The 18,232-nt window shown below is 43.5% G+C and overlaps 5 protein-coding genes across 7 annotated transcripts; 1 reads left to right on the top strand and 4 right to left on the bottom strand.

The window, feature by feature from the left end:
• Positions 1–1,345: 1,345 nt before the first annotated feature.
• Positions 1,346–14,134, bottom strand: LOC136184284 (Fanconi anemia group J protein-like). Of its 2 annotated transcripts, none has more exons than XM_065971153.1 (29): positions 14,112–14,134; positions 7,829–7,940; positions 5,911–6,170; positions 5,558–5,862; positions 5,361–5,450; positions 5,204–5,297; positions 5,031–5,150; positions 4,886–4,981; positions 4,691–4,826; positions 4,593–4,639; positions 4,341–4,490; positions 4,245–4,288; positions 4,086–4,193; positions 3,987–4,035; positions 3,913–3,937; positions 3,802–3,866; positions 3,534–3,743; positions 3,429–3,479; positions 3,300–3,371; positions 3,176–3,248; positions 3,074–3,121; positions 2,928–3,016; positions 2,837–2,872; positions 2,658–2,785; positions 2,540–2,604; positions 1,963–2,490; positions 1,756–1,902; positions 1,562–1,704; positions 1,346–1,504 (listed from the first exon to the last, which is right to left on the bottom strand). In XM_065971153.1, exons 1-29 carry the CDS (start codon positions 14,121–14,123, stop codon positions 1,460–1,462), a joined length of 3,348 nt encoding a protein of 1,115 aa, XP_065827225.1. In that variant the 5' UTR covers positions 14,124–14,134; the 3' UTR covers positions 1,346–1,459. The 2 variants fall into 2 exon arrangements, with proteins under 2 accessions (XP_065827225.1, XP_065827224.1); XM_065971152.1 differs by lacking the exon at positions 14,112–14,134 and adding an exon at positions 7,994–8,118.
• Positions 8,182–10,011, bottom strand: LOC136184281 (thrombospondin-type laminin G domain and EAR repeat-containing protein-like). Its single transcript, XM_065971150.1, has 6 exons — positions 9,897–10,011; positions 9,709–9,826; positions 9,595–9,650; positions 9,481–9,516; positions 9,397–9,430; positions 8,182–9,341 (listed from the first exon to the last, which is right to left on the bottom strand). Exons 2-6 carry the CDS (start codon positions 9,764–9,766, stop codon positions 8,287–8,289), a joined length of 1,239 nt encoding a protein of 412 aa, XP_065827222.1. The 5' UTR covers positions 9,767–9,826; positions 9,897–10,011; the 3' UTR covers positions 8,182–8,286.
• Positions 10,058–13,696, top strand: LOC136184200 (uncharacterized). Of its 2 annotated transcripts, XM_065971052.1 has the most exons (7): positions 10,058–10,219; positions 10,275–11,623; positions 11,751–12,397; positions 12,456–12,511; positions 12,556–12,663; positions 12,714–13,048; positions 13,101–13,696. In XM_065971052.1, exons 2-7 carry the CDS (start codon positions 11,513–11,515, stop codon positions 13,578–13,580), a joined length of 1,737 nt encoding a protein of 578 aa, XP_065827124.1. In that variant the 5' UTR covers positions 10,058–10,219; positions 10,275–11,512; the 3' UTR covers positions 13,581–13,696. The 2 variants fall into 2 exon arrangements, with proteins under 2 accessions (XP_065827124.1, XP_065827123.1); XM_065971051.1 differs by having other exon boundaries at positions 10,058–11,623.
• Positions 14,135–14,339: 205 nt separating the features above from the next.
• Positions 14,340–15,914, bottom strand: LOC136184394 (uncharacterized). The gene is made up of 5 exons (XM_065971285.1): positions 15,771–15,914; positions 15,661–15,716; positions 15,547–15,582; positions 15,463–15,496; positions 14,340–15,407 (listed from the first exon to the last, which is right to left on the bottom strand). The coding sequence occupies exons 1-5, from the start codon at positions 15,826–15,828 to the stop codon at positions 15,283–15,285; spliced, it is 309 nt and encodes a 102-aa protein (XP_065827357.1). The 5' UTR covers positions 15,829–15,914; the 3' UTR covers positions 14,340–15,282.
• A 525-nt stretch (positions 15,915–16,439) lies between these two features.
• On the bottom strand, positions 16,440–18,218 carry LOC136184369 (thrombospondin-type laminin G domain and EAR repeat-containing protein-like). Its single transcript, XM_065971261.1, has 6 exons — positions 18,113–18,218; positions 17,926–18,058; positions 17,830–17,873; positions 17,731–17,766; positions 17,646–17,679; positions 16,440–17,592 (listed from the first exon to the last, which is right to left on the bottom strand). Exons 2-6 carry the CDS (start codon positions 17,981–17,983, stop codon positions 16,538–16,540), a joined length of 1,227 nt encoding a protein of 408 aa, XP_065827333.1. The 5' UTR covers positions 17,984–18,058; positions 18,113–18,218; the 3' UTR covers positions 16,440–16,537.
• Between the last annotated feature and the right edge of the window lie 14 nt (positions 18,219–18,232).

The following is an 18,232-nucleotide window of genomic DNA, read 5'->3' as shown; positions in this document are numbered from 1 at the left end:
AGAGAATCGAGCTTTTAGAGACTGCTGTGCAAGGCGCTCTCCTGGGATCTCTTTTCCCGGGCATAGGAGCAACGGGCGGAGCTGCTCTTGCACTATCGGCACGTATGGCAAGAGAGTTGTCCAACTGAAGAACGCCGCGGTGCACCAGACAAACTTTCTAGTAACGTGAGGTGCATGCGCTGCTGAAGAAAAGTTATCACCCATTGCACGCATTTTTTGATTACCGTACCTTCACACGCGTTTTCTAGTCATTGTTACAACCGCAATCATGCAGACTCTGTAAATGAAACGCAGACGCATAATGAAATTTGAAGCAGAAATCAATACTGTCCTAAGTAAACACTTTAATTAGCTGTACTTAATTAATACAGAAAACTCATTGAATAGGGTTCTCCAGCCAACCCAAAGCCCTTCAACAAGCATAGCAGCAAGGTCACCGAGACCGTTCTCAGGACATAAGGAGCATTGAATTATAGCGGCGAGGTATGCATCACGTGATGCCTGCTCGTTACAAATCGCAACAGGAAATGGCACGCTAAGGCCAAGTACATAATTCGCCAAGAGGCGACACGTACGGCCATTCCCATCCGGAAACGGATGTAAATCAACAAAATTAAACAGTAGCCAGGCCGCACATTTGACCAAAAGATCAAACGGTCGACCCCATCGATCCCATTCGACCATGTGATCATTGTGCTGATCGATAATCGTATAGAGACGCTGTTCAAGACAATCAGGTGAGGGATAATAAAAAATACCGGTATCTCTGGTCGTATAAGCCGGATTGACTCGCAGCGTTCCGTTGCCATGGTGAACGCCTTCCATGAGAATTTCGTGAAGACGAAGGACTTGCTGATACGTTAGAAATCCCGTCCGATCCATTTCGCGTCGTATTGTTTCCGTTTCGAGTAGCGCCCGATAGATGTTCTGCGCTTCGACCTGTTCTCGCGCCGTCGGCGAAGAGTCGACAAATAAATGCATGACGTCATCTTTCGTCTTGGGTCCGACGTCTTCGCCTATGCACGTTATCCGGACGAATTCTTGTCGCATGCGCTCTCGCTCTCGGTCGCCGACGTCGACGTTGGTAAGAGATGTGGAAACGCGTCCGAGCATGTCGTTCGTCGAGGAAGTCTTGGTCTTTTCTCGTCTCCACGCCGGGAAGCCACTGATTTCGAAGTTTAGGTCGTTAAAGACCAGTGTCATGACTATGTACACTATAATTCAGCGCAAGAACAGGCCGTCAAACGACTAAACCGACGTTTTTTTTTGAAAAATAGATATCAACACAATCTGGAGTGCAAAACGCCCGTAAATATATGCGTAAACAGTTGCAACTTGCAACTGCTTCCAGAAAAGAACAGTCAATCATATTATCATTTGTAAAACGTTATATCATCTTTATCTACTAGATTATTAGTAACGCTTGTTATTTAGCTAAGGCCGGCCAATTACCAGTAAATTACTTGATATATAGTTTCTGCACTACATTTGCAAAGAACAAGACCTGTAACGGCAGAACGTCCCATTCATTCTAAATACGCACTAAAATTCAATACCTCACCTTTCCACCGAAATTTCCTTGCTCACTTGCCACTACTTTCACACCAACAGGTGCACAAGCAGCTGACCCTGACCCGTTGTTTACACAATTGCGGCAGCAAAGCAGGACAAACGTCACGCCATTGCACTCACCGGTCACAAAGGCTGATTGGGCAAAGTTAGAGATAGTACAATACTGTAGTCGAGTACACTTACTAGGAAAAGGAAAGCCCGATTGATTAGCGGGATACCTAACACAATGCTCGCTGAAACAATCCCCATTCGAAACCCACAAGCCGTCGGAATAGTTCTGGAAGACACTCCAGAACGAACTCGCATCCTTATCCAATTCAGCGCAGTCATCTATAGAAGAACGAAGCCTGGTTAAAAAAATATATTTATCTTCGAACACAACAAACCGACCCTTGGCGATGCATGCCCCGCATTTTCGGCACACCAAAGCCGACTTCTCGTGCGCAATCGATTCCTTCTTCTCTTCTTCGACAGGACGTGCAATAGCCGCTCTTTTTCGAGCACAGTCCTCTTCCTCTTCCTCTTCGTCAACTTGAGATGACGACAGCTGTTCGCGTTTCCTCGCCGAAATTACCCTCACGTACGAATGATCGTCTAACTGAGGCGACGACTGAAAGAGGGGCTCCGTCGATTCCGCCATCGTCCTCTCGTTCATCGTTAGCTGGGAAAAAAGCGTGGACGGCGAGGCGAGATCTTCTGATTTGAGACGCGCAATCGCATCCGTCTTCGTTTCGCACACTGGCGACGACTTATCAATTGGCAACGTCGATTCGGACTTGACCAGCGTCGAGCTGTTGAAGCTGGTGTCCGATGGAAGAGCATTGGCAACGCGATCCTTGGAGAATTCGACGAGCGACGTCAGGGCGTCGTTGAAGAGTTCGAAATGATGCACGTACTGACGTATCCACTTGGATAAACCTATCCACGAATTTATTAATCAATATTGAATCTCGGAAATTTTTCTTACTATTAACATATCTCGGATTCTTGCGAAAGCGTTCGTCAATCATAACCAAAGCACCCCAGTCTTGCCTAATAGAAGAAGAATCGGTCGCTGAGTTACGTATCCTCGGTCTGCTTCTGACTTGTGTCTCAAGCATCGGCCCAATGCCTGATTAAGAGCGCGGAACGCCTGGATTTCGTACCACTGGCTTCCGCTCAGTAGACCTCGTTTTGCGCTGTGCTTATCGTTGTATGATCGTTTCTCTTGAACCTACCAAAGATATGTAAAAATCCCTATTAATCTTCCTAAGGAACGATGTACCTGAACGTCTTTCCAGTTGGGATAGGGTATACCAACCTTAGAGAAAAAGAATGCAGGTACAGTATAATCTTATTGCAGCTTTCTTATCTACCGTTATCACAGCTCGAGCATTGTTGTCAGCGAAATCGAGGCCCTCGCTGACTTTTCCTCGACACACTGCAAAAAGCAGCGCTCCTTTTTCTATCCCAGTAGAGTAAAGGTTGCCTGGGGTTTATAAAGAAAAAAATTCGCTTTTACCGCTTTCCCTTATCGTATCGTAGAAGGTGTGCAAAATGTCATCAAAATCTTCAAGCAAATAATCAACGTAATTCTAAGGCTGCAAAAACGCTGTTCGCTGACCAGCTTTGGGACCTCCTCTTGGCTCCTTGAACATGTTTTTTGCACGCCCCATTTCTGAAAGTACCCCAGTGTCCTGTACACGCTTTTTACTACTCAGCCCCAAACAAGTAAATAACTTTCATACCCCCCAACGAGAGACGAATTTTTCTATATGCGAGTAAGAGGGAACAAAACAGAGCACGCCGTGAGGAACTGCCTTTGAAAGAGTCCACTAATGCCAGAGTAGTCGTGACGAGTATGAAACACAACATACCTTGCAAACGGAGAGAACAATTTGCCCTACTTCATCCTGATAGCGATAAGTCTAAGAAAAACAAATAAATTCCTTTTCCCACTGCACGAACATAGATAAAATTACCTCGGAGGTTTGAAAACGACCGTCTAGAGCCACTTGATTTGGCCCTAACGCCACCGTTCCGACCCACACCTGGGACTTCTTTATGACGTGATTGGCTTCGAGGCTGATAGGAAACGGTGTGCCGAGCTCTGAAGCGAACGTATCCATAGGAGATAGAGTGCCCGACGACAAGACGATGCAACGACAGAGGGAGCTCATATAGGAGAATACCTACAAGAGAGAAAAATGAAGAGAATCGATTGGGCTAATCTGCACAATGCACGCATACCACAGCCGGGTTTAAACACCAAAAATTGACCGAATGTACAGTGTATCGATCGCCGCCGCCGCCGCCTGTACGGCATGAACAGAAAAGAAACTAGCCAATGTCTTTGCTTACTTCGTCGACTTCCAAACGATCTTCGCTGTAATTAATTAATTAAATATTAGCATAGACGAAGCAAATGGTAATACCCCGGAATTCTCGTCGTCGCCATGCAACAGCGTTCTTCCCGCTGCAATGCTAAGACTCACACTAGTACTGCGAAGTTAGAGCAGTTGGCGTCGTCTGACCGATAGTCTTGAGCGTATCGAGCGTCGTGATCCATTAGGAAGCCAAGGAGGAGAAAAAGAGACTCCAGGATCGTTATAGTAGCAGTCTTCATTGTCAATGTGGCCTGTCTATAACAAAACCATCAGAGAGATTAGTCCGTAGTACGACAGACGTCATACCTTTGAGGCTCCAAAGAATGAGATGCTACTTTTTCAAAGTGGCTCTATAAAAGAGTAAAGACTCTGGCAACGCGTTCACCGCCAATCAATTCCTACCCCAAATACGGAGAGACTTGAAGGAACGATCCCTTTGCTTTTTAGATAGGCCAGCATCTCATTCCCATCGATCGTCTTGTAGTAGTTAACGAAGCTGTGCTGGACTAGTCTGCCTTGATTCGATTGAATCCATTGAAGAAACGGATCACACTGCAGTTTGAAAATAATAATTAAACATCTAATAATTTATTCCTCTATTCTGTAGACTTTTGCCTTGTAAAAACAAAGTACACGTACAGACGGAACTCTCACCATGAGTTTCATGTGTTCATGACTCTCTTTCAAAATTTCCGCCGTAGCTATGACAGAACAGCTATACGATTGGATTTCTTTTGCCGGATTCTACTGACTCATTTGGTTTAAGTCCTGAAGGACGTCCCGCAGTTGCTCGTCAGTGAAAACGCCGCTTGCAGCGTCGCGAGATGTGTCCTCGATGTTGTGAGCCTCGTCGAGAATGACAATTTGCTCTTCCAAATGCAGTTTCATCTAAAAAATATATAATAATGCACATGTACGTATGTATGAATAATAAAATGACTCTGCACCTGAAATCGAATTTTCGGATCAATCAAGTAATTGTAAGGACAGAAGATGATGTCAGCTTGATCCAAAAGATTTCTCGAGATAAAGTAAGGACACATCTAAAGACAACTTGTAACTATTCTTGAATAGTCACACGCTTCTTCTTACCTTTTTTTCCTTTCCGAACGAGACCAATTCCTCTATATCCCATATCGAATCGAAACCGTTGTCTTCCATGTCTTGAAAAGTTCTTATTCGAAGATTCTTCATGTAGTTGCACGAGTTACTCTAAGGTACCCCCCATCAATACGTCTCTCAACTGCTCATTTCATGTATAAAACCTGAGTTAGTCTTCTGCAATCGTCGTTTTTCTGTCTGCTGCGCGAAACTGCCGGATGAATGCACGTATGCTCGCGACTGCCAAGTATGCACATCCTAATCCACTCCAAATAGTATTCATAGTATTTGTGCATCTCTCCAGCTAAGGACATTACTCACTTGACGTCGTTATAGGCCGTTTTTCGAAGTTCGCGAACTATTTGCGCTATCTGCTTGTGAGTACGGGTTCCAAAGTAAATTTTAGGATACCTAGAATGCATTCATTGTTCGATTAGAAAATATCGGCAAGGTGCGTCTTATTTGTGTCTCCCTACCGCGGCTAGCCAGAGTGACACAACGTAAGGCGAATGTCGTACCTGATTTTCTTCTTCTGCCTACTATTCCGTATAAGTTGATCTTGATACTCCATTAGTGATACGCAGTAGTCACATTTAGATTGTAGAGGAGGAGAAGAAGGAGAAGGATGCAGAGCCTGTGGTATGGACAACGGCTGAGCGGCGGGAAGAACAGCAGGAGAGGCACCGTTCTGTTGCTGCTGACTGCTAAACTGAATTCCCCCTTTAGGAGGGATAATGCCTTGCACTGGGACAAAAATGGCGCGTGATCTTTGAGTAAAATCGCTGGCGTCTTCTTCGTATTGAATTTTCTGGTGAACAATTGGCTAAGGAAAAATGCTAGAGGTACTGTAAAGAACGAAAAATGTTTGCACCTTCTCCGTAATCTTGCATTTCGTCGTATCCGCCACTATTGCTCCAATTGAGTCCGGGCTTTGGCTCAAGGCAGGTGAAGGTGTACTAGAAGCAACAGCCGGATTAAACTGAACTGGAACTAACAACATGGGAGACATGGCAGGTGCAGCAGAAGGCGGATGAGATAGAGAAACGGCAGAATGCGGAGGAGCCATTTTCTGACAAGTGCAATTTCCTTCAGGCGCACTCAATTCAACAGTAGCTGCTTTCATCGCTTTCTCTACAGGATAAAAGAAAACACAGACAGTGAGTATAAAATAAGAAATAGCAACGAAGAATAAAGACAAAACCAATTTAGCAATTTTAATTAATTAATGGAGCCGACCACCAGAGTTGTACGGGTGGAGCCCGTATAACGGCGAAGGGAGGCTCTCTCAAACGTGATCTTAGGGCCGGAAGTGTCTGTATGTCTGTCTGTATGTATGTATGTATGTCTGTTCGTCACGCTCGGTATTGTGACGTAACTTAAAAAACCCTTTTTTCGTACAGCGCATGCGCGACATGGGGCCCAAAACGGTGACCCGAAAAAGGCGATTTACGGCGCGAATAAAGCGTTTTTTCTTTCATAATCGGAAAAAATGCGTAGAAACCCTTATTTCCAATTGATCTGTGCTATTTTCCGTGTTATAAATGCGCTGAGAAACCGAAACGACAGTTTTGATTGTCACGCTCTGACGTCACAATCAAAAGTATCCAGTCACATGTACACTATATGGGTGGGTATGTACGCGTGTACGGGTAACAGGAAATATGACCCGTACACATGCATAGGTCCTCCTCAAATACAGAGCACATTATCAAATACAGTACAGTGCGTGCCAGCATAAATGGCCAAACGGGACTTTTAGTAGCGCGCGAGGAATTCAGAGCGTAGTTTACATTTGGCGTAGTTTTGACGTTTGATCGTCACTTCAAGGATTTCCAATGAAGTCTAGCATTTCTATTTACGTCTATTTTGTAAGAAAACGGTTTTGATTTCACCGCAGACAACGTTTCTATACGTTTTGCTAAGAACACAGAAAAGTTCGTTTTTTTCCAGTTTCAAACAACATATGACGGCTTTCATAAACTCATCTGTCACTTTATACCATTTTCTAAAACTTCATTATCTTTGATTTTCAATACAGTAATTCGGTGGAAAGAAACGGATGTCACGTGACGTAAATAGAAATGCATTTTTTCCGTTAGGGATCAAGTTAGAAAGAAACTCACTCTATAAATGGCTTCTCACGTGCATTGTTTAGAAATTTATTATCGGCGAATTTGAAAATGTTCTTTCCTTTACAAAATTTGCCATTTCAGAAACTTTTTTATTAGCGCGCGCTAAACTTGCAAAAATTTAAAATTTAAATCTTTGGGAGTACGTCCCACAAAAATCAAACTGACATCCCTATTTAAAATAGGCATTAGAGTGATTTTCGTTGACACACAGTGACACTGTATGTCTTGCAGCGAGTGATCTACAGTGATCTTAGCGCGCGTTTTGTGGCCATTTATTCTGGCACGCACTGTACTGTACGTCAGAAAAGCGCCTAATTAGGAAAACACAGCAATCATGCAAGTACTGTATTTACAGTATGTAGGTAGGACTGAGCTGTACTAGTAGTAGCTAACGGCTGTAATGACAACGTGAATATGTGACAGCATAAAAACTATGCATAACGTCACACTATGTTATGCACTCGCGTACGGTAAGCGGTGGGAGGCTCTGCATGATGGCAACACGGTGAACACCGGGCCATCATTCTCTAGTTACTATTTATTAATTTCAGAACATATTCTTTAGTATAATGGCATCAACATTAAAATAGCAGCGGTGTACGCGTCCTACGCTTTATTATTTTTTCATCACTTCTGTGCGTGCCTAGAGTCACTCACCTTTCTCCGCTGCTTGCCACGCCAGCACCGAACAAAGCAAAGCGAGGCTCTTTCCGCTGCCTGTTGGGCTCTCAAGTAGCGAGTTCTGTCTCTTCTCGATGCTTTGTATAATCTGCGACATCGTTTCTGTGCTCGATACGACTCTACGACGTGAAACTCTCTTACTTTTGCCATCATAGCAATCTGAGACGGATAGGGTTTGCAAGGAAAGAGAATCTTGACTCCGCCGATGTAGTATTCGGAGTGTTTGGAGGCCATCGTCGCAAGCAAAATGGCCTACTCGGTGTCCCGTACATTTGGCGCGCAGAAATATCTAAGCCTGGTTTAGCCACGCCAAACGCAAGGTACAAGTCATACTGCATTTAACAACAGAAAAAGAACATTTATTCCGTCTGCAGAAAACGCCAACAAAAAACAGACACAAACAAGTATAGAACAAATAGTGACGACTAGTAGTTTCAGGGTGATTGCCAGCGATAGATTGACGTTGGGTGACTTTCATCTTCTGTTGAAATAGCCAAGAACGTTTTATCACGATGTGAAAAAGATTTCATCTCATAAATCCGGATTGCTTGTATTTCTTGGTGAACGGTTAGCTCTGGGCCTTCAACTCGGTAGATAGTCGACGCTACTGGATTAGTATTATCGGTTCCTAAATTAGCGACAGTCAAATACTGCTGATTTCCAATTTTGAATGCATCTAATTCTGTTGCCACTGGCGTGGGAAATGAACGAATAAGCGTGAACTTTTGCTGCGAGGAATCCCAAACGTAGATGTCCGAGTAGGCCTTAGTGTGGCTCTTTAGCAATCTGTCATAGTGATAGGCAACAACTAAGTACGTCAGACTACCAACAGCATATGAGATCATAGAAAAGGCTCGTTTGTTCCCGTCAGGTAGCGTCTGATGATGAACAAAATGACTTCCTGACCAACAAAATATCTTAGAACTCAAACCAAATGTTTCAGGATCCCAAGAACGAAGTGGGAAGCCAAGACAATGACGATTTCCGACAACAATGTGTTCAACGTTTTGACCTCCTTTCACTGGCAACCGACTAAACACTACAAATCTATCTTCATCTTTATTCCAATAATACACGGCTGCTTCTTCTGTTTTGGAATAAAAGGGAAATACGAGAAAGCTGTATGAGCCTATTTGAACGTATTTAGGTGACACTCTTCCACTATCAGAAAACGAAATCTTTTGGTGAAGAACAAACCTTGACCCACGCCATTCGTGAATTTGACAGCCGCGAGTGTGCGTAGTTGCAAGAAAGCGTCTTTGTCCAACTTGCACAAAGTCAGCATTTCTGAATGCTCCTGACGAGTCACTAGGCAAACGGATGTGCTGGTGGGGAGTCAGCAAGGGGTTTTCCCCTCTCAAATGAGATTCTCGAATTCGGTAAACCATTGAGCGTTTACCAGGTAGGTACAAGTAGTCATCTCCATCAATTGAAAACGGCAAAACATGAAAGCTTCCGGCTGAAACTGAGGTAAAGTTGACAAACACACCTTTGAATATAGCAAGAGACAATGAAAAATTGCTAGAAGATTAGGCGTTTGTTACCTCCTACGCCATTGCTATCACAATGGATGTTGACCTTGGTGTTGATAATTTAGTAAATGGCATTCTTCTTAGCAGGAACCTTACCTTTTTTTCCAAAGCTGCTAATTGTGACTTCACTTTCTGTAAGAAAAATAGCGTAGTTATGTGTGACCCATGCAGCATAAAGTAAAAAGAGACATCTACTAAAATTAGCTGTACCTCAAATTGAAGGAGCAATGAAGAATCTTCATTCCGCTGTGAGACAGAAAGAGACGCTGCAATAAGTTTTCAATTAACACAGACCTAGTCGACTTTGTTTGCTGGCCTACTTACATGTCACTCTAACAAAGACGACGAGAAAACAAAAGGCTTTGGTGATGTCAAAGAGCATGTCTGTAGCAAACGAAGCATCGACGTGCAACTGAGCAACTTCTCTGACTCTGAGCTGCGTCTTTAGTAAAATACAGAAACGTAAAAGCCGGAGTATCAACCCGCGCGCCCGCAACGAGCCCCTATCATACGGTTTCCTGATTTCATGCCGGTTGCCGTTTTTTTAAATCTCCGGTGAAGCCTCTACCGTGTATATGGCCGGCCCGTCACGCTTCCTTTTGTGAAAACGGGGAAAAAGAGGTCAACTGTCCGGGACTTCTATCTTTTCTTCAGTAGAAAACGTAGTGGTTTTTGCGCCCATGGTGCGCATGGGCACTCTTCCAACGCGTCTCTTGGCTCTTGATTACGGCACGGATATTGTAGACGGAGAAGTAGCTGGGAAGAGACCGCCGAACGCGCGATCGACGACTCTAAATTTAGGAGCCGATAGACCAATGCAAACGACTAGAAAACGGTACCCAGCCGGATTAACCGCAAAAACGATCTAGAACTGTCTATCCGACGCACAGAAGTTCTCAAAACAGTCGATTTCGTTCTCCTCGTGCGTCTTTCGGACGTGCGACCAAGAAAAAGACCGTCTTGTTTTTCAAATGGTCTGTTACATTAATGACTGGACATTATATGCAAAGAAAATATTCTTGACTGAGTCAACTGACGCGAGACGTCCGAAGCATGCAAACCGTTCTGCATAGTACACGTCTATACCAGACTCTATAGGCCTGGTTGGATTTCCTTTGGCTTGCCCAATTTCCTTATTTGAACCTATCTTTGTTATACAGCATCACAAACAGCTAGCTTAGACGGAGACGAGAAAGACCGATCACCTGAAACTGATTGGCCTCGGATTTGGCCTGATCGTTTTGTATAAATTACTCACCACTACGCCCGTCTACGTCTACTTATTCGTACAGCGTGTAGCAATAACTTCGTCGGTAACATATGAAGGCTCTCGCACTTTCAGTGTACAGATTGAAAGTGCAGCAGGCCGTGTTTAAATAGTTCCCAACATGTACCGGTGTATATTGCTTTCGATAGGAATATACAGTGGGGTCAGAAAGTTTTCGGCACCATCCAAATTTACTCAGTTCATGCATGTGCGATCTGATGAGTTTCTTTACCCGGAAAGTACATGCAAATATACGTATATTTCGTATCAGCAAAACTCCCCTAACCACGTATCTGATATAATAGGGACACCTTTGTTTATACTAGTAGCTAGGAAAATCGCTTTTAACACCTGACTGCAGTGAGTGTCAAAACGCCTACCCTTTTTGCTAGTTGAAACAAAGGCGTACCGGGCACCAAGGGTTTCTAAACGTGTTTTTCGGCACTAAACAGTGTTTTGTGGATATTAGTGTACAGATTGCATCGTCAAGGCATAAACTATGTTAATCTTAAAGGTGCCGAAAACTTTCTGACCCCACTGTATAAGTCAACGTCCTGTCAACCGGAATCGGTTCAAGCCTAGATCTCTTAGGAACTGAGCTCTCTGCAATGTTTGCTAAAACTAATCATATAGTACATGTAGTTTTAGCAGGATTCAGTTTCTTTCGATCGTTTAGTGCTAGCATATTTGAATAAATCGGAAAACCGCTAGGGATAAAGAACGGTAGAGGAAGAACGTGAATAAATCCTGATACGTTTAAAACAAGCGGACGCGCACGCAGCAGTCATTTGGCCTTCGCTTCCTCCTCCCTGTCTAAGCACAACTATTAATCATCACAAGACTCGGTCCAACTTCAAACGAATGCGGATCGATCACCTGAAACTGTTTGGCCTCGGATTTGGCCTCATCGTTTTGCTTATACTCACCGTTACGCCCGTCTACGTTTATTATTTCGCACCGATAACTTCTTCGGTAAGTACTACAGGATTTCGCATGAAGGCCCTCCATGGGCGCACTTTCAGTGTATAGATTGAAAGTGAAGCAGGCCGTGTTTTTATAAAATAGTTCCCAACCTCAGTGTATATATTGCTTTCGATAGGAAACTACTACTGGTAATTCAACGTCCTGTCAACCGGAATCGGTTCAAGTCGTTTCCACACGCACATTGAACCGATCTGTGTGCAGTTCGGTGTTTTCCCATTGGAGTGCAGACGAATTTGCAAATGAAAATAGCGAAAGAAATGTCTCGGTGTCAGGCTGCGGGAACTTTTTGAAGGCGGAGAAAGATTTGGATAGACTCATACGCTTAGCTACGACGTATCAACCTCGGTCCCTGGATAGGGCTAAACTTTTGTCGCTCCTTTGCCATTACGCTTTCAAAGACTGCAGCGAATCGTCAAACGACGAGAATATCTGCTTGGAATTTTTAAAATTCCAAAGTGAGATAACTGAAATTCGTCGTTTGATGCCCATATCCTGCCTAACGATTCCCCGGTGTGCAAATAATCTGATCAGTCCCAATGAGTCAAGGACCTCAAATAAAACAACTTGTCCCAAGCCTCTAATACCGACACACAGCAAGTACGCTCGAGAGCACGGTTTCTACTGCTCTCCCCCATGTGATCAGTCTAACTGGAAAAACCGACTGGGAGTTGAAATTCTCAACGCTGCGATGTACGGCTCTGCACCCATTCAATTTATTGGCGTTGTGGTTTTGTTTGTTACATGGGCAAAAGCGAAAGAATCGTACGTAGAAATTAATATATATACTAATCAGGGTAAAATGTCTACTTAATTAAATTAGGTTCAGCTATCAACCCATAATCGGTTTATTTATAACCGCATCATTAGCTGTATTCGGTAAGTAGTGACAACATAACTACTGTAATAAAACTCTATTTTAGACGTTGCTGTGGCAATTCCGATTATATTGGGCAAAAATCGAAGTTACTGTAAATACGAGAGTTTGATTGATTCGTGGGTTGATCCGACTACAATTTGCCACGTCCAAGGTAAATATATTGCTTTTAAAAATTCGCTTAGAATTTCACAATTAATTAAGGAATATTTGGCCAATTTGGTTATCTCTCTTTGATACTCTGGTGGGTCAGTTTTGTCTCCAATACAGCTTGGACAGTCTGGAAATCTGAAAGGTTCACTCCAAAGAGTCAAAAGAAATTGTTCTTCGTTCAGTTAGCCCTATCATTAATTCTTCCTGGAGGACAAGTCGCTTTCGCTTTCATAAGTGGTCTAAAGTACGCGAAATCAACGCCCTACTCGTTCCTTTGTAGCCCTAAGTCGGCCTTTTGGGATTTCTACACCTTCGCTCTGCCAGCCGAGATTGCCATTTTTTGTGGCACACTTATGTCCATATTCGTTATGGTAAAACTGCATCAGGTAAGAGAGCGCGTCTTCTAATAGTGATTATTTAATTAAGTTACACCGCTAGAGTGCACAAAGTCTTCAAGGGATATCCGGTAAAAAACACAACGAAACTATTGAAGCCCACGCTTTGGTTCGGAAGCGGTTCTTTCTACTGTCTCTTCTAATTCCCCTAACTTTCGCCTCGAATATGGCAACAAGTGTCATTTACGACAAGACGTCTTACACAAAATATTTCAAGTGCCTAGACGCCGCTAGCAATCAAACAGCAGTCAATCGTTGTTTATCTGAGTATGTACTAGACCCTGGTTGGATTGCTGGCCTAATCAATTGGATCCTTGGCGATCTAACTGTGATAGCCTTAGTGGCTTGCTGCCTCATTCCTAAGTCAGCGAGGACCTTCTGGTTACAATTATGGAGAAAATGTAAAAAGGGACAGCTAACAAGGCGACGTTGCGATGACACGATAGAACGTTCAAGTGAAGTTAGTCGTCTATTTCCATCTTCTTCTGCGTCTTCGCTGTATTCAGTGACTGAAAGCGCCTAGAGTCGCCTGTAAACTAGCCTACGAGAATCCTAACACTTTTTTGAGTAGCATGACGTCTGACGAATTCTGTGAGGTTATTTTTCAAGCTTTGGTTTGGCGGGTACTACTAGTTTTATTTGCTGAGATGTTGCTTTGTGGAGCTTCTGAGCCAAGACGCGTTCGTCAAGTAGTAGAAATAGTAAAATTCCCGCTCGCTACCTTAACCATCTTATTGGCTTTCATGCAAATCTTTGAACTTACTTTACGCTTCAGCCGAGTACGACTTTCGGTTGCTAGATTCTTCCTTTTGGAGCTGCTAAGTAGGCCTAGCGCAAGCGCCATACCTAAAGGAGCACTTAATTAATTAATTACTAATTAATTGCAGAAAAGACTCTTTACGTATAAAAGGTATCGACGTCGAAATAGCAGAGGTCCTATTCTCTAAGAATTTTTGTTCTCTGTGCGTGCCTAGACACTCACCTTTCTCCGCTGCTTGCCACGCCAGCACCGTTTCTTTGCTCGATAAGACCTCACGACGTGAAACTCTCTTACTTTTGCCATCATAGCAAGCTGAGACGGATAGGTTTGCAAGGAAAGAGAATCTTGACTCCGCCGATGTAGTATTCGGATTGTTTGGAGGCCATCGTCGCGAGCAAAATGGCCTACTCGGTGTCCTGTACATTTGGCGCGCAGAAATATCTAAGCCTGTTTTAGCCACGCCAAACGCAAGGTACAAGTCATACTGCACTTAACAACAGATAAAGAACATTTATTCCGTCTGCAGAAAACACAAACAAACAGACACAAACAAGTAGAACAAATAGTGACGACTAGTTTCAGGGTGATTGCCAGCGATAGATTGACGTTGGGTGACTTTCATCTTCTGTTGAAATAGCCAAGAACGTTTTGTCACGATGTGAAAAAGATTTCATCTCATAAATCCGGATTGCTTGTATTTCTTGGTGAACGGTTAGCTCTGGGCCTTCAACTCGGTAGATAGTTGACGCTACTGGATTAGTATTATCGGTTCCTAAATTAGCGACAGTCAAATACTGCTGATTTCCAATTTTGAATGCGTCTAATTGTGTTGCTACTGGCGTGGGAAAGGAATGAATGAGCGTGAACTTTTGCTGCCAAGAATCCCAAACATAAATGTCCGAGTTTGCCGTAAGGTAGCTTCCTAGCAATCTGTCATAATGATAGGAAACAACTAAGTACGTCAGACTGCCAACAGCATATGAGATCATAGAAAAGGCTCGTTTGTTCCCGTCAGGTAGCGTCTGATGATGAACAAAATGACTTCCTGACCAACAAAATATCTTAGAACTCAAACCAAATGTTTCAGGATCCCAAGAACGAAGTGGGAAGCCAAGACAATGACGATTTCCGACAACAATGTGTTCAACGGTTTGACCTCCTTTCACTGGCAACCGACTAAACACTACAAATCTATCTTCATCTTTATTCCAATAATACACTGCTGCTTCTTCTGTTTTGGAATAAAAGGGAAATATGAGAAAACTGTAGGAGCCTATTTGAACGTATTTAGGTGACACTCTTCCACTATCAGAAAACGAAATCTTTTGGTGAAGAACAAACCTTGACCGACGCCATTCGTGAATTTGACAGCCGCGAGTGTGCGTAGTTGCAAGAAAGACGAGTCACTAGGAAAACGGATGTGCTGGTGGGGAGTCAGCAAGGGGTTTTCCCCTCTCAAATGAGATTATCGAATTCGGTAAACCATTGAGCGTTTACCAGGTAGGTACAAGTAGTCATCTCCATCAATTGAAAACGGCAAAACATGATAGCTTTTTCCGGCTGAAACTGAGGTAAAGTTGACAAACACACCTTTGAATATAGCAAGAGACAATGAAAAATTGCTAGAAGATTAGACGTTTGTTACCTCCTACGCCATTGCTATCACAACGGATGTTGACCTTGGTGTTGATAATTTAGTAAATGGCATTCTTCTTAGCAGGGACCTTACCTTTCTTTCCAAAGCTGCTAAATGTGACTTCACTTTCTGTAAGAAAAATAGCGTAGTTATGTGTGACCCATGCAGCATAAAGTAAAAAGAGACATCTACTAAAATTAGCTGTACCTCAAATTGAAGGAGCAATGAAGAATCTTCATTCCGCTGTGAGACAGAAAGAGACGCTGCAATAAGTTTTCAATTAACACAGACCTAGTCGACTTTGTTTGCTGGCCTACTTGTCACTCTAACAAAGACGACGAGAAAACAAAAGGCTTTGGTGATGTCAAAGAGCATGTCTGTAGCAAACGAAGCGTCGACGTGCAACTGAGCAAACTTCTCTGACTCTGAGCTGCGTCTTTAGTAAAATACAGAAACGTAAAAGCCGGAGTATCAACCCGCGCGCCCGCAGCGAGCCCCTATCATACGGTTTCCCGTTTTTTTTTAAAACTCAGATGAAGCCTCTACCGTGTACATGGCCGGCCCGGCCCGTCACGCTTCCTTTTGTGAAAAAGAGGTCAACTGTCCGGGACTTCAATCATGTCTGGACTTCAGTACTGCAACAAAGTGATTCTTGCGCCCATGGTACGCATCGGCACCCTCCCAACGCGTCTCTTGGCTCTTGATTATGGCGCGGATATTGTATACTGCGACGTAGGGGTCAAAAACACTCGAAAAGAGACCGCTGGACACGCGACGACTCTTTAGGAGCTGATAGACCATCGAATGCTACAGTGCAAACGACTAGGAAACAGTACCTAGCTGGGTTAATCGCAAAAACGATCTAGAACTGTCTATCTCATTATTTCGGAGTGCTTGGAGACCATCGAGCAAAATGGCCTACTCGGTGGCGCGCAGAAATCTCTAAGCCTGTTTTAGCCACGCTAAACGCAAGGTACAAGTCATACTGCATTAACAACAGATAAAGAACATTTATTCCGTCTGCAAAAACACAAACAAACAGACACAATCAAGTAGAACAATAGGGAAATAGTGACGACTAGTTTTAGGGTGATTGCCAGCGATAAATTGACGTTGGGTGACTTTCATCTGCTGTTGCAATAGCCAAGAACGTTTTATTACGATGTGAAAAAGATTTCATCTCATAAATCCGGATTGCTTGTATTTCTTGGTGAACGGTTAGCTCTGGGCCTTCAACTCGGTAGATAGTTGACGCTACTGGATTAGTATTATCGGTTCCTAAATTAGCGACAGTCAAATACTGCTGATTTCCAATTTTGAATGCGTCTAAGTGTGTTGCTACTGGCGTGGGAAAGGAATGAATGAGCGTGAACTTTTGCTGCCAGGAATTCCAAACGTAGATGTCCGAGTATGCCTTAGTGTGGCTCTCTAGCAATCTATCATAGTGATAGGCAACAACTAAGTACGTCAGACTACCAACAGAGTATGAGATCATAGAAAAGGCGCGTTTGTCCCTGTCAAGTAGCGTCTGATGATGAACAAAATGACTTCCTGACCAACAAAATATCTTGGAATTCAAACCTTCTTCCAAATCATACGCACGTCTTGGGAAGCCAAGACAATGACGATTTCCTACCACAATATGTGCCACGTTGTGACCCCCTGTCACTGGCAATCGATCAAACAGATCAAATTTATCTTTGTCTTTATTCCAATAGTACACCGCCGCTTCTTCTGCTGTGTCGTAGTAGAATGGCAATATAAGGAAGCTGTATGAGCTTATTTGAACATATTTTGGTGACACTTTCTCTGCAAAAGCAAATACAATATTCTGGTGAAGAAGAAACCTTGACCCACGCCATTCGCGGATTTCACAGCCGCGATTATGCGTAGTTGAAAGAAAGCGTCTTCGTCCAATTTTCATGAACTCAGCACCTAAAGCTTGTGACGAGTCGCTAGGCAAACGGATGTGCTGGTGGGGAGCCAACAACGGATTTTCCCCTCTCAAATGAGATTCTCGAATTTGGTAAACCATCGAGCGTTTACCAGGTAGGTACAAGTAGTCGTTTCCATCAATTGAAAACGGCAAAACATGAAAGCTTTTTTCGGCTGAAACTGAGGTAAAGTTGACAAACACACCTTTGAATATAGCAGCCACAATAAAATTTGTTGGAAGAAAAGGTGTTTGTTACCTCCTAAGCCATCGCTATCACAATGAGTGTTGACCTTAATGTTGATAGTTTAGTACATGGAATTCTTCCACAGCGGTAAGCTTACCCTTCTTTCCAAACCTGCTAATTGTGACTTCACTTTCTGTAGGAAATATAGGATATAGATCTACTGTAGTTATGCCTAAATTAGAAAGATAGACAGTACAAGCAATGAAGAGTCTTCATTCTGTTGCGAGACAGGAAGAGAAGCTGCAAACAAGACTTTTTACACAGACCTAGGCTGACTTTGCTTCCTACTTACATGTCACTCTAACGACAAAGACGACGAGAAAACAAATTTTGGTGATGTCAAAGAGCATGTCTGTAGCAAACAAAGCGTTGACGTGCAACTGAGCGGTTTCTCTGACTCTGAGCTGCGCCTTCAGTAAAATACACTAGCGTAAAAGCCGGAGTATCAACCCGCGCGCCCCAACGAGCCCCTATCATACGGTTTCCTGATTTTATGCCGGTTGCCGTTTTTTTTTGAAGCCTCTACCGTGTAGATGGCCGTCATGCTTCCTTGATCTATACTCAAAAGAACTTAGGGCCCCGAGCGCGCGCTAAGAATC

Source organism: Oscarella lobularis, chromosome 3, assembly GCF_947507565.1.
Source record: "Oscarella lobularis chromosome 3, ooOscLobu1.1, whole genome shotgun sequence".
In the NCBI taxonomy this organism is placed as follows: Eukaryota; Metazoa; Porifera; class Homoscleromorpha; order Homosclerophorida; family Oscarellidae; genus Oscarella; species Oscarella lobularis.
The sequence above is the reverse complement of the archived record's forward strand: the minus strand, read 5'-3'. Positions and strand labels throughout refer to the sequence as shown.